The sequence below is a fragment of the Dama dama genome, chromosome 23 (genome assembly GCF_033118175.1).
Source record: "Dama dama isolate Ldn47 chromosome 23, ASM3311817v1, whole genome shotgun sequence".
Classification (NCBI taxonomy): domain Eukaryota; kingdom Metazoa; phylum Chordata; class Mammalia; order Artiodactyla; family Cervidae; genus Dama; species Dama dama.
In genome coordinates this window covers 24,527,699-24,541,890 of record NC_083703.1, presented here as the reverse complement: position 1 = coordinate 24,541,890, position 14,192 = coordinate 24,527,699, and the positions used below count along the sequence as shown (strand labels likewise).

General features: G+C 42.1%; 1 protein-coding gene across 4 annotated transcripts; it reads right to left on the bottom strand.

Annotated features, from left to right (window-relative positions):
- Positions 1-3,881: 3,881 nt before the first annotated feature.
- Positions 3,882-13,946, bottom strand: BMI1 (BMI1 proto-oncogene, polycomb ring finger). Of its 4 annotated transcripts, none has more exons than XM_061126182.1 (10): positions 13,746-13,946; positions 8,814-8,944; positions 8,396-8,492; positions 7,736-7,791; positions 7,597-7,647; positions 7,329-7,437; positions 7,203-7,248; positions 6,700-6,798; positions 6,232-6,312; positions 3,882-6,138 (listed from the first exon to the last, which is right to left on the bottom strand). In XM_061126182.1, the coding sequence occupies exons 2-10, from the start codon at positions 8,923-8,925 to the stop codon at positions 5,809-5,811; spliced, it is 981 nt and encodes a 326-aa protein (XP_060982165.1). In that variant the 5' UTR covers positions 8,926-8,944; positions 13,746-13,946; the 3' UTR covers positions 3,882-5,808. The 4 variants fall into 4 exon arrangements, with proteins under 4 accessions (XP_060982165.1, XP_060982166.1, XP_060982168.1 ...); XM_061126183.1 differs by lacking the exon at positions 13,746-13,946 and adding an exon at positions 13,259-13,362; XM_061126185.1 differs by lacking the exon at positions 13,746-13,946 and adding an exon at positions 9,694-9,772.
- Positions 13,947-14,192: the final 246 nt, after the last annotated feature.

Below are 14,192 nucleotides of genomic sequence, written 5' to 3'. Positions count from 1 at the left end.
CCCTACCCCTCTCCCCAAGCCGTCCCTCTCGCTCCCGGTTTTTGGGCGCACGTGGGAGTCCTGGGCCAGAAAAGCGTTTCTGCCCCCGGGGAATCAGGCAGGCGCGGACTCTGCAGGAAACCACTGCGTCCTGGTGGCTGTCAGAGGCGACGTCCCAACCTCCGACCGCCCGATCCTCTGCCCCGCCGGGGTTTCAAGTCCGCCGGACCTTCCAGTTTTGTCCTGGCCGGAGACCTAGGCGTCGCCTTTGGGTCCCAAAGTGTGGTCCTTCGCCCAGATCTTGAGATTCCTGTAGCGCGGCCACTCACTTCCTCGACACTATCACCTGGTCAAGTTTCCTTCCCAGAGTATTAGAGCCCGTTCCACCTATTAGACAAGTTCAACCTGTTAAGAGGGTTAAGGACTCTCTCCCATCGGCCTTTCCAGTCCACGAAGCTCAGCCTTTAGGAACCCCCAGGATGGCAGTTTTATATTAATAATTTGGCTTACAATTTTCCCCCAACAAAACCCCGAACTCCAAGGACACCTTGTTACTGAAGGGGCAAGAGGATAGGGATTGAAGCAGCCACAGGGAGGAGGGCAAAGCGAGACAATGATCTGGAATGGCCCCCGTAAGGATGCGCTTCTGAGGGCTTTGCACGCGAAGCCGCCGCCTCCCGGGGACATAGGACAGGGGGCCAGTTGCCGCGCCTCGGTGTCCCGCCCGGTGGAAAAGCTTCGGCCGGACGGGGGCCGCCTTGTGAGGTCGCACGCACCCGGCTGTCGCCGCGGCTCGCCAAGGCGTCCGGACTTGGAGAAACGACTTCGTTTCCCCTCCTCCCCAGCCTGCTAGCGCCTGAGAATCTAGCTTTCAAAATTGGCGGGAGCTGAGTCCGCGGAGCTGAGAGCGGCGCGAGGCGAGCGGCGCACGCGCAAAATGGCCTCCCGGTGCCCCGCGGCCTGGGCTCGCGAGCCGGGCCGGGCCGAACCCCACGGCGCGATCCCAGGCAGAGGGCTGGGCTGCAGCTCTTTGCAGTCCTCGGAATGCTGCTAGTTAAAAAATAAAGCGGGGAGAAGGGTCGTTTCCTCTTTAACCCGTCCTTTCGGTGAATGCTCCCTAATTGGGAAGGCAGGTCATTTACCGGGAAAGGAAGGTCATTTTCTCCAGGCGGGTGTCCTATGCCCTTTCCACCCGATACCTGAACAGAAGAAGCCTTTTTCTTTCCTTTTCTTTCTTTTTTAAAGCAGTTGCTCTTTCCAGCCTAATTACCCTTGCCCCCGCTTTATGTTCCAAGCCGCGCCGTGCGCTCCTGTCTTCGGCTTTCTTTGAATATTTCCACTCTTGGGGGCACTTAGACCTAAGACTAGAGCCCCTAGATCGACATCGCTGACTCCAGTCGCCTCTTTATCCTTCTCTGTAATTTTCTCATTCCGCCCATCCCAATTTTCTACGCGTCTCGGGAGTACCCTGGTCCGCAGCCTTCCGAGGGTCAGTTGGGTTCCAGCTAACTTAGAAGGACAGGGTTGGAGAGCGCCGAATCCGCACCGAATTTGAAATCAGGTTCACTTTGAAGTTTGGAGTTTATGACGACCTAACAGCAAGAAGTAACTTTTTTAAAACATTGAAATGTAGGTGAGTCTGAGGGAACATCATTTGCTATTTTGGGGAAGTCCCTTCTAATAGCCTCTGGAAAGGATATTTTAAGACCAGAGTTAGAAGAATGGAAGTAATTTAACTCGTTCATTGGAAGTTTTATTGAGTGCTTACTATTCCTCTAGAGGGTTAAATGAGACTTCGCGTGAGTTTTCCACATGCTCTGGAACTTCTTGAGAAAACTCCCAACGATCCTGGAATAGCCTTTCCAGTGATAAATGACTTTTGATGTCGTCGACTTGATGAAGACATAAAGTTGGTGGTGAAGTCTTCATGTGAGACCTCTAGAAATTGCACACTCAGAAAAAGAAACTGGTGCAAATAAAGGAAATCCGTTTCAAGAACCAAAAGAAGAAAAAAACGTTAAAAAAAAAATTAACTGCGGAAACAGGAAACACTCGACTGTGTAAACATTTTCGGAGACTTTCATAATCAAAACTGGGCGATCTTGAGATTTTTAAGGCGATGGAAAGGCGTCGCGAGGTATTTTCCACGTCTAATCTACTGGGAGGTTCTATTATGTGATACTTTCTCTTCCTTGTAAAGGACCCATCTATCTGAATTCTGTGGTCCCAGCTTATCTTGGATGAATCAGGATTTTTTTTTTTAAAGCAACCTTAGAAATAAGCACCTGTTGTACTGTTCATTTTACACTTGAAGAAACATCCTCAAGAAATGATTTCATCTAACCCAAGAGCCTTACCTTGGAGCTGCGTTCTGTGCTCTTTACACCTTACAAGTCTTAAAGGTATATACTTTTTTTTTTTTTTCTCTTAGTGGCCCTTTAAAATGTTATTTCATCAAGACCTTTTCTTTTGGATAACACGCGAGTAAAATTGTATGAAGGAAAAAAATCATTGTATTTCAAAATAACATGGATCCTCCATTCCATGGAACACTAAATCAGAATTTCCAACTGTCATCCCAGGGCAATGGAATACCCAGAAGAAAAAGATGTATTTTTAAAACTTTTGAAGTATAAAGAGAAGTGGACAAAAATACTTCCTTCACCTCAGGATTCTAAAGGAGACTATATTCAATGTGTAGATTGTTTCTAAAATTAAAATCCCATCTCCTCTAAAAGTTAATTAACATAAGCTATTTTTAAAGAACCAAACATTTTCATTTCTCCTTGGCCAGTGCAAGTAGGATTTCACATGGGTTCTTTTTACGTTCCTATTAATTTTTCATACCAAAACTTGATAGGCCTATACAGTGAGTGTACCAAAAGACCACAAGTGAACTGCAACTCTAATATTGGGAAAAGAATAGGAGGAAAGGATGAAGGAAAAGCCCTAATAGCTTACTCTGCCGGTTGCATTGTACCTCCAGAGGTCCTAACATTTGCACATACGAATATGGAAACGAAGCACTATGGTTGGTAGGTGAAGTCAACTGAAGGGCAACTTTTTTTTTTCAACTCAGAGCAATTAACGGCCGGCAATTTTAAAAGCAAGAAAGTACTTGTAAAGGGGTATGCATGTGTAAAGCAAGATAGATCACTATTTACACAACAGGAGCCAGCCTCATTCTTTTTTTGCATTTAAGCTAAAATCTGTGAAATCAATTTAGGTGTTTTCTGTGGAGTATTTTTAGCTCTAACTTTGTGGTATAGAATCCCAGAATACTTTTCTGAAGCAACAGCCGACTTTTCATGTTTCCTGCATTGACTACTAAGAGCTACAAAGTTAGCAGCTATGGGTTTTTGTAAGGTTGAAATTTTAAGTGGCATTTTAGCAAAAGTTTTAAAGCCTAATTGTCAAGCCTGATGGCTGGTTATCGAAAATAAAAAACATTGTAATCTTTCTTCTGTTTTATTTAAAGACAAATTTTAGCTGAAATAGCCTTTAAAGCTTAAACAATTTTCACATTGACTGGGGGAAAATTCCTCTTTCAAACAAAATAAATGGACATGGTTTCAAGCATGAGAAAATAGTGTTAGGTGAGCTATAAATGCACTATCTGATATTTTACTAAGTAAATTAAAAAATAAATCCATAAAAAGTTGAGAGGTAAAGTCTTTGAGCTCTGTGTTGGTCCTAAGACTTGGTTTTGTGTTAAGTCAAATGACAGTCCACTAGCACTTGAAGTTTTTAGCCTTTGAAAATACTTTTTTCATTTTTTATATACATGGTCATATCCAAAGTAAAAACATCACTTGAAACTTTCATTAACTTTTCTTGTCTTAGATAACATCATGAAATACTTGAGAAGAAAAGCCTAGAAAAATAAGTTAAATTCACCAAAATTGGCAAACATGAGTAACTTTTACTTCAAAGATTATAAAGTAAATAAACAGATACATCTTTCCATTGGGCTTTCAAGCAATTATACAACAAAGCATGTACTCTCAGCAACATCACTAAGACAGCAATGGATGTTCTTTAGCCTTTACCTGGTGTAATCCACAACAGGGTTTCCAAAACTTCTGCACATTGTGCTTTTCATATCAAATTTTTATTAAAGTCTTAGCTATTTTCTAAATGAATATCCTTTTTATTGGATTTTTTCCAATTACAAATGAAATTTAAATTTACATCTATAATTAGAAACAACACTTACAATGGGACTGTACAAATTTAGGTCAAAATAAAAATATATGTATTTTGTGGTTTCATAAAACTTTACTGTATCTTTAAAGAACGCAGAAGTAACAGCAATATATGTAAAAGTAATGATTTAATGACTATAAGCAAGACAGAGCAATAGAATTGTGCTTCTTTTGCAGACGGGGGACAATGAAATGTTTAGCTACAATTTTCCCATACAAACATGAAACAATATTCATAAACACCCTCACAAATAACTGATGGGTGATGAACACACACCAAGTTCGACCAAAGCAAAACACAAACTGAAAATTTGGGGGTGGGGGGGATATTCATATTTTAAATTCAACATGCTCACTCTATTTAAAAACTAATACCTGTAGAAGCTCACAATAAATTGCTTCTATTTCCTGACGTTACAGAGAGGGTATATTCCACTGTTTATAATTGTAAAAGCAGTTCTTAAATTTGAGATTTCCACTATGCCACATATTAAAATAATTTTAGATAAAAATTTTCTTTCTCCAGCAATCTGGCTTATTTCAAAATTGGTCTTAGAATTACAGTGATCAATATGCATTTTAAAAACACATTAATTACCATCGTAAGCAACAGGAAATGATAACAGCATTTCCAAATGCCTTAGTGAAAAGTTTTCCTTTAATGCAGCGATTTTAAAAGTAAAAAGTATTACTAGAGAAAAATCCATATGACAATAATGCCAATTGCTTCCAATGGAACAGAAGTTAGAATTAGATATCCACGTTAAAAATATTCTATGCTGATAAGGCTCAAACATAGGTATCTGCAAAGGTCGAACCAGTTGGGAGAATTTTAACAACCATCTCTGAATGCATGAAACACAATATTTTCTTTATAGTATTTATAAATATATCATACAATACTGTTTCCTGTTATGTCATATACCAATATGGCATTGTACAACAAGCATAATGCCATCTGATTCTTACAAAAGCGAATCATTTAAACAAGTCAGTAAAATAAACGGTAGTACCCGCTTTTAGGCATACAGATTGTAAAACTGAAGTTACTTTCCTTTGATCGGTTTTGCGTAGCAACAGAGAAGTAAAAAATCGAACAGGAATCAAAATGGCTAAATATGCGAGAAATTGTTATTCACAGTGACATGGCTACATAGAATGCATTATTCTATGCATATTCTTTCCATTTGTTGAATTTCAAGATAAAAAGCACTTGTTTTCTACAGGTTCACAAAACAGCATAATAACAAGAACAATCAAGGAGGATGTAATGGAGGTTTCGTTAGTTGAGATTAACAAACTACGGCCCAATGTTTATATCCACTGCAGATTTTCAAATCCAAACAATGGTGACAGAAACCATTTCACATCGGTCCTAACACAGAAAAACATCTTGCCTGCTTTCTCTGAAACTAATTCTTTCGAGAAATGATCTTTCTTTTCCATTAACGTCCATATGAATATCACATCTAGTCCATCTTTTATAGTCAAATTTAACTTCACTACAAAAGAAAGCAAATTGGACGATAGTCACATGTATTAGCATCTATAAAGCTGTAATGGCATGAAGATATCTATATAAATCAAGGGTTTAAAATTTTTTTTCCCTCAACAGTCTCAGGTATCAACCAGATGAAGTTGCTGACGACCCATTTACTGATGATTTTCGAGGTCTATTGGCAAAGGAAGATTGGTGGTTACCGCTGGGGCTGCTGCTGGTTCCATTCATAGTACTGGAAATGTGAGGAAACTGAGGATGAGGAGACTGGACTGGAGTGCTGGGACTGGGCAAACAGGAAGAGGTGGAGGGGATACCTCCTGCTGGGCTGTTGGCCTTGTCACTCCCAGAGTCACTTTCCAGTTCTCCAGTGTTTGTCAGTCCATCTCTCTGATGACTGATCTTCATTCTTTTACAAGTAGGTCGAACTCTGTATTTCAAAGGAAGTGGGCCATTCTACAAAGTTAAGAGGGGGGGGGAAGAATCAGTCTTAGATCTTTAAGTATAGCTTACCAAAATAATCTATGAGCATCAGGTATGCTTACTTACCCTTCTCCAGGTATAAATGTAGGCAATATCCATTAGTGTATAGTAATCTTTTAAAGGTTCCTCTTCATACATGACATCAATCTGTTGATAAACAACACTTCAATTATTAAGCATCTCAAAGAATTATGGTGAATATACATTTTTCTGATCATCTAAATATAATCCAAAAATGATGAAAAAAAAACAAAAACGCTTTTAAAAAAACACTTTTTCCAAACATTTGGACAAAACAAGAATCCTTCTTGGAACTTCAAATGAGGAAAAACTTCTTGAAATCATTAAGGGGTTTGCTTTCATAGCATAAAACAGGATCCATACCAAACATTTAAAGAGCTATTTTCAAATAAAGTACCAAATTAAAAAAAAAAAAATGTTGCTTTTTGGGGTTTAGAATGCAAAAAGAAAAAGGTCACTGAATTTTCTAAAAAAGCATTTACATCAAATGCATGAAAACCATAAAGTAGATACCTGGAAAGTATTAGGTATGTCCATTTTACTTCTGAGAAACTTTCTTAGGTGCATTACAGTCATTGCTGCTGGGCATCGTAAATATCTTTTATCATTCACCTAAAAGCATAATTAAGAAAAGTTAATTTTTTTTAACTCCTAACTTTAAGATTTTTTTTTGTCAGTTAGATAGATGTCTGAGTATGATAAAAGGTACTAACACCAAAGCTGAGATTCGACTGTTCTCAACTATACTTTGAATGTGCTATTATTATAAATACTAGATGAACAGACTCCTTCAGTATTATCAAAGCATTAAATATTACTGAAAATATTTTGTAAGAATAGTAATCATATAGAAATTCCATCTATTAACTATCAGATATAGATCAACTCTAAAACATCAAATATGATGATTTTCTTCTATTCGGTAGCATCATCTGACCCTAGGATATTCGAAAGGGCAACATTCACTCTCATAAAGTCGAGAATCTAAACAATGTGTTTTTGTCCATGGAACATACCTCCTCCTTAGATTTCTCTTTATCCTTGTTTATTTTCCGATCCAATCTAAAAAACAAATAATTTATTAAGCAAACAATGTATCTAATAAATATATTAGCATAAAACATATTTCCTAAAGAATTTACCTGTTCTGGTCAAAGAATTCAATGGATAAACTTATTATCTCATCATCAGTTATAATTCTCTTATCTTCATCAGCAACTTCTCCTCTATCTTCGTTAGAGCCATTGGCAGCTATAAAGACATTTTAAAATTCAATTTTTAATAATTAAACATTCAAATGAAATACTGCATACATAGAAGCATGGAACTGTACTTTAAACTTAGTTTTAATGAATTACTGAATAAGTTCTCCCTCCAAATAAAATATCTTTTCCATTCCAAAGAGTTTACCATCAGCTGAAGGATGAGCGGCATAAAAATCCCTTCTTCTCTTCATTTCATCTAAAGAGAATAAAAAGACAAATATTTGGTATAGCAGGTAAAACCGGTAAATACCTTTAAAATGTTTATTTTTAAGCAAGTTACTCACTTTTGAAAAGCCCTGGAACTAATTTGTATACAATATCTTGAAGAGTTTTATCTGACCTGAGAGAATAAATTAGAAATTAAGTTTTCAATATAGCAAAACCTATAATGTTCATACATTGCAACACATTCTTTGTTTTCTTTGTGTTATAGTATTTAACTTGATTGTGACACTGTCTATAACTACATCAACATAATTATGGGGATAAAAGTTCTTTAGGTGGTAGCACTGTCTTAAATTGGTAAAATATTTCATTTTATATTCACTAAAAATTCTTCACATTTCACTAAGAGAAGTGTGCTTTTCAAATGACCAAACTAGCTAATATGAAAGAGAACAAAGAAGAGAGAATGGAAGCAGATTAAACACATTCACTCTTGCCTGTCACAAGGTCAGTAAGGCAATGCAAAAATGGAAAAAGAATTCGATTTCTAAAATATGGTTAAAAAAACTTAAAATCTGTTTAGTCATCATTAAAATGGCCAAGAAATGAAGGGGGCTACCCTCTACAAAACATGCATATCAGATGGGGACCAAAGGGTGAATTTTGTGTGAAGAAATAAAGTCAACAATTTATTGAATATTTATGTATAGATTTATAATTTATTAATTTCTACAATTCCAATAAAAATTACAAACAATGACTTTTAAACATTTTCTTACCTTATATTCAGTAGTGGTCTGGTTTTGTGAACTTGGACATCACAGATAGGACAATACTTGCTGGTCTCCAGGTAACGCACAATACACGTTTTACAGACTAGAAGTAAAAACACAAATTTTTTACAGTTCAGAAATTAGATGCTAAACAATAAAATCAGTGTCAGAAACAGAGAACTAGTAGTAACAAAGTGGTAACTGCCAAAAGGTATTTACAATTAAACTCAGTTGATAGACTGAGAATACTTACACAATATTTTATTATATACATTAACAAAAAAGTCATTAAATACAAGAGAAGAAAACAACTTCTTTGCTTTGCACCAACATTCTTAAGGACAGACAGAATTGTTAGTTTTCAAATTTCAGGACAAGATGTTAAATATCTACGACACAAAAAGGTCTAAAACTTGGTACTCACAGGAATGTAGACATTCTATTATGGTTGTGGCATCAATGAAGTACCCTCCACAAAGCACACACATTAGGTGGGGATTTAGCTCAGTGATCTTGATTCTGGTTGTTCGATGCATTTCTGCTTGATAAAAGATCCTAAAAGACAAAGTAATACTGGCTATAATTCACAGAAAGAGAATCGAGAATATCTCCAACTCCCAGGAACCATACGCTCTGAAATGTTGGAGGAGTTCATAAAATGCATTTTTAACACTGTACAGCAGGATTGTCCCAATGTCTTCTACATGAGGAATTCACCGATCAGACCTCGATCAATTCTACTGAAAAGGTGGAAAAGAATCCAAAAAAAGTAGTATCTGGTCCCTCAGGTCATTCCAGGAGTGAGAAGAAAAGGTCTGAGGTGGGGGCTGGGAGCTGAGAGTATTCGGGTCGTTTTCTTCCATTTGTCCTCCAGCCCAGCAGCCCCACGGCTGCTGCAGACGCCACACACTCCCCGCAGATATTTACTAACCGCGAGGGGTTGTTCCAGGACTCCAAATTTATCGTAAAACTTCCTTATGGCTCTGCGATCGAAAATCCAGGCGCATGCCCCTGCTTCCCAGGGGTTCCGGTTGTTTTAGGCGGTTCCAGCCACCAGAACCTGGCACGTTTTGACGTGATACAAAGGGAAAGCAAATTCTGCTCTATCTGCATCCCTGGCATTTCCGGAGCTGGGTGCTTGGGCCGCAGGAGAAGCACCTCGAGTCGGCCTCGGGCTGGGGCCTGAGCGCGCGGACGCCCGGGGGCCGGGATGCGAGGGGCGGATCCGGCGGCGCCCGGGGCTCCGTCTCGCTCCGGATTCGGAACTTGCCTCTGTCGGGGTTTCCATAGCAACTTACACTTACACTTGGCATCCGGCCACCGCTGCAACTCCGCGCGCGGAGCCGGGCCGAGCCCGGAGCTTCGGCTGGCGTGCGGGGCTGCCGGGCGGCGGCGGCGGCGGGCACGGGGGAGGGGCCCGGCACGGCGCGGGGGCGGGGCCGGCGCGGGGGCGGGGTGGGGTGCGGGCGCGCGGCGCGGGGGTGGGGCGGCCCCACGAGGCCCCTTGACGCTGGGGACCAGGATCCCGAACGGGGCAACTGGGTAGGCAGCCCGGGGGACCCTGGAGCGTGAAGTGGTAAAGGAAAATGCAAGCCGCACTCTCGGCCATTTCGGACACTCTTGGGGGCCTCTTTCCATGTGGACTCGGCGCGAAGAGCTTCTTTCAGACCTTGACTCGTACTCTCCAGTTAGCAATCACTAGGTCAAAATTTTCACGAAGGGATCTTTTGAGAATTGCCAACTGTGCACTTAGCCCGAAACCATCAGGGCTCAAATTGCAGAGATGTTTATTGAAATGAACCTCTTTAATGCTTTCTTCTCTAGTAGGAAGTTCTTCCGCAGATTAGATGAGCGATACAAAGTTTTGGAAAGGCTGAAAACTGAAATCTGTTTTACCGCAGAGGAGGCGAGTACAAAGCCTTGTGTTTTACCTGAACTATGCTGGATGGAGACAAGAAAAACTACTTGAATCGACGATAGTGACAATAAGTTAAAGAACCATGTGACCAGCCCATTCCCAACGCTAAATCAACACCTTGTCAGCCCTGAGCATCCATAGCAGAGAAAAACAAATGTCATTTTCTCAGCCTAACCTCCAAGCAAACCTCCACACAATGAAATGACATTCCCAACAGATATCATATATTATAGAAAAGTCACGGGGAGGGGAGTGGCGGGGGGAACTGTCAGCAACAATACACCAGTGGACAATAAGGGAAGTCAATTACTTCGTGCAGCATGCTCGAAAAATGCATTTCCTACTCCCACTGCATTCATTTCAGAATCTGATATAAGACCAAGCTTCCAGATTTCTCTGAAGCACATTCTCAAAGCTGCCTTGAATAGAAATCTAGGAACTGGTGAAACTTGAAGATGCTTCTGAGGTTTTAATTCTCAGGGAATTTCAATGCAGAAGAGGGAAATACTAATCAACACAGTTCAATGGCTGAAACTAAAAGCTTTGGAGTACTAAGGGGGGGGGGGGGGGAATGGTAAAAACAAAACAAAGCCTCTTTTATGAAAAGTGACCACAGTGGCAAAGAGTGACTTCAACCAGAAAACCTCATGTGTGACTCCTCAGTTATCTTTGGAAGGTTTGTTTAGAGGAATATTGTCAACATATTGTTACTATATATCTAAGTGGGGTTACAGAGGAGTTGTGGGTGGAGCAGTGTCCCTAAAGAGTAGCAATATTTAATTCTATTGTACTTGGTGATTAAAGACAAGCCTCTGGGTTCTGAAAGAAAATTCTCCTTGTGAAACAGCAGGACCTTTCCTAGACTGATAGTTAGCAAGGTGATACTTCTGTCTCCATGTGAAAGCACATCATGCTAATGCCAGGGGATCCTGAAGTTCAGGAAGGGGCATTAATAAAAACAGCTGCCTTAATTTCTCCTGTATATAAAACTAACACCAAACACAAACATTAAGAGAGAAAACAATCAGATTTAAGTCTCACGTACTTGACCAAAACCCTTTCAAATTCATCTTAAGTCTTAATTCACACAACTCCTTCACTTCAATTCAGAAGAATTTGGCCACAACCCTATAACCATTCATAGTGCTAGTAAGTATCACTTTGTTACTTGTGTAAGAATCAGTTCTTTATCTTTTTATACCACTTGAAAGCACTGGCAGCCTAATAAAGACTTCCAAAACATCTGACATGTTTGATAAGAGTTTCAGAAACAATCTCTTGCACCTTAGAAAGGAAAACCTTCTAGGTTCCACCACAGAAACTGCCAGTTAAGAAAGCAAAAAGGCACCAAATGTACTATGGAAAAATACTCAATAGTTAAAGCTTGTCATTATAACATACTTAGTTGGGGCAGTCAGTTTAGTTGGAGGCCTAACACCAGTCATGTCAAAATGAAGGAAAACAGAAGCAAGTTCTTATGTTAACAATCAGCTTGACTATTGCAGTCTAAGAAATGCAAATGAACTCCATAACCCCAGTTGGGGCTCCCAGCCCAATACAAGTATGGGTAAAGTTGGGGTTAACTTGACTCCTAGGGAGAATTTCACCTTTTAGGGGCACTGAATGCACATCCAAGAACTTAATGGTAGAGCATTAATGGACTTAAGTGCAACTAAATGCTCAATTTTCTTACAGAAGTGTGTGTATGCATGTGTATACACACACATGCATACACATTGGCTTAATGGCTTTAAAGATACTATTACTAGGCGTAAGTTTATACAGGTAGGTTATTTCAAACACCTCTGCACTTTGGTGCAGATGCATGGAAATGAACTTAATTATTTAAAGATTTATAAATTTGCTCATAAAATCAACCTCAAAGGAATTCTACTTAAAGTAAAACTCAAATGTTAATATAGTCTTAAGTTAGCATATGCTGTTAACAATTGGCATCCTTAAGTTTCTAGACTGTAGTGTGGCTTATGTTTCCAGAACATGGAGGTTAAGGTTCCTATAAAACATAAGTTGAATTACACATAACATTCTAGGCATCACCAACCTACATTTGGATTTGAATAAATATGCCCAGGATTTTGCCTACTTTCTGGGAAGGGGTTAATACATGCTTCTATTTCAGATACTGAACCGTGACCACTAAGCCCACTAAATCCTTTTATTGCAATTGGGAATGATCAAAGTCTCTATACTTGTTTACTTCCAATTATTAACTGTAAATCTCTGGGAAAAAGATCGTGCTACATGGCTGTCAAACCCAAAAGACTGCATAAACATATGCCTTCAACTTTTTAGTGCTCCTTTCTCCAAAGCATCTCTTCACCACACGACCTATGCTGACATTTAGTAAAACCTATAAAACGTTGTAGACTTAAGTCATGGTTCTAAGTGCATCCCATACTAGAGGTGGAAAAAAGAAAAACAACAAAAAACAAAACTGTATTCTCTGAGACGGAGAAAAAAGAAAAAGAGGAAAAAGAGAGGAAACCTCTTCCAAGACTAACGTCCACTCACCATCATCACTCCAAAAAAAGCTCCAAATTTGAAATGCCCACTTCCCATTGAGCACCTCCCAAATAATATTTGAAGAACTTATCCGATACTCTCAACAAATAACACCTTGAAAACTTTACCATTTTAAACACAAACGCAGGAGACCTTGGAAACAACTGGGAACCGCCATCTTACAAGCCATCTAAATTCACCCAAGTGTCCCTCCAACTTAAGTTAATAACATTTTTGTTCGGGCTCCTTTCAGCCTAACATCCACCTTGGCGGGATCGCGGCCCCCCAAGCAACCCGTCCCTATAAAATGGGGGCGTTCTCTGACTGTTTAAACCCCTCCAAAGCCCTTTCTTCGGGATAGGAGGGAAGCCACTTGACCCAAGCAGCTCCCGATTTCAGGCACCCGTCCCCGTTTCATCAAAATCTACCTCTCAACAAAGGGCGCCGTGGCCGGGAGAGCCGCAGAGGCTGCAAATAGAAGTATTCTTCTCGGGGGCCATGTGCGTCGCGAGGGTGTAGAGGGGCGCTCGGGGGAGAAAGGAACTAAAACGTGGGGCCGCGCGCGGCGCGTCCGGGCTGGAGCGGGCGGCGGCTGGAGCGGCGCCGAGGCCGGCTGGCGGCGGCGGCGCGGCGCGGGCTGCGGGTCGGTCCCGGCGCCGCGGGAGTCGGCGGGCGGCGGCGGGCGCGCGCTCGCGGGCGCGGGCGGCGCGCGGGGCCGGGCGGCGCGCGGGGCCGGCGGGCGGCGGCGGGCGGCGGCGCGGGGCTCGGCGCCCACGCTGTCAGCGCCCTCCCGGCCGGCGCGGGCGAGGCGCGGTGGGGGGGGGCCGTTCCCGGTCCACCCGCGGCCGGCCTGAGTCCCGCGCGGCCCCCGCCGCCCCCAGGCCCCGTCCCGGAGGCGCCTCGCCTCCTACGTACCCGGAAAAAGCAGCCGGCGAGAGGCGATCGAAGCGGGCGGAAAAGACAATGAAAGTTAAAAGTCGTTCAGCAGAAAATGAATGTGAGCCAAGCGGCCATCTTGAAGCGAGCTGCAGACGCCGCTGTCAATGGGCAACGAGCGCAGCCGAGAGGAGCGGCGGCCGCCGCGCTCGGCTCATGCTGCCTCCCGAGCCCGGCCTCCTCCTCCTCCTCCTCCGCCTCGGCCTCCTCCTCCTCCGCGGCCTCCTCCTCCTCCTCCTCGGCCTCCAACGCCTCCTCCTCCTGGGCCTCCTCCTCCTCCTCCTCGGCCGCCGCCGCCGCCGCCTCCTCCCGCTCCGCACTCGGGGGAGGGAGCGCGCGGAGGGGGCGCGATCAGTATTATTCTGCGGGGCTGGGAGGTGTTTCTAATCCGGATCGGGGCTCCCTCGCCAACATCCCCATTGTCTC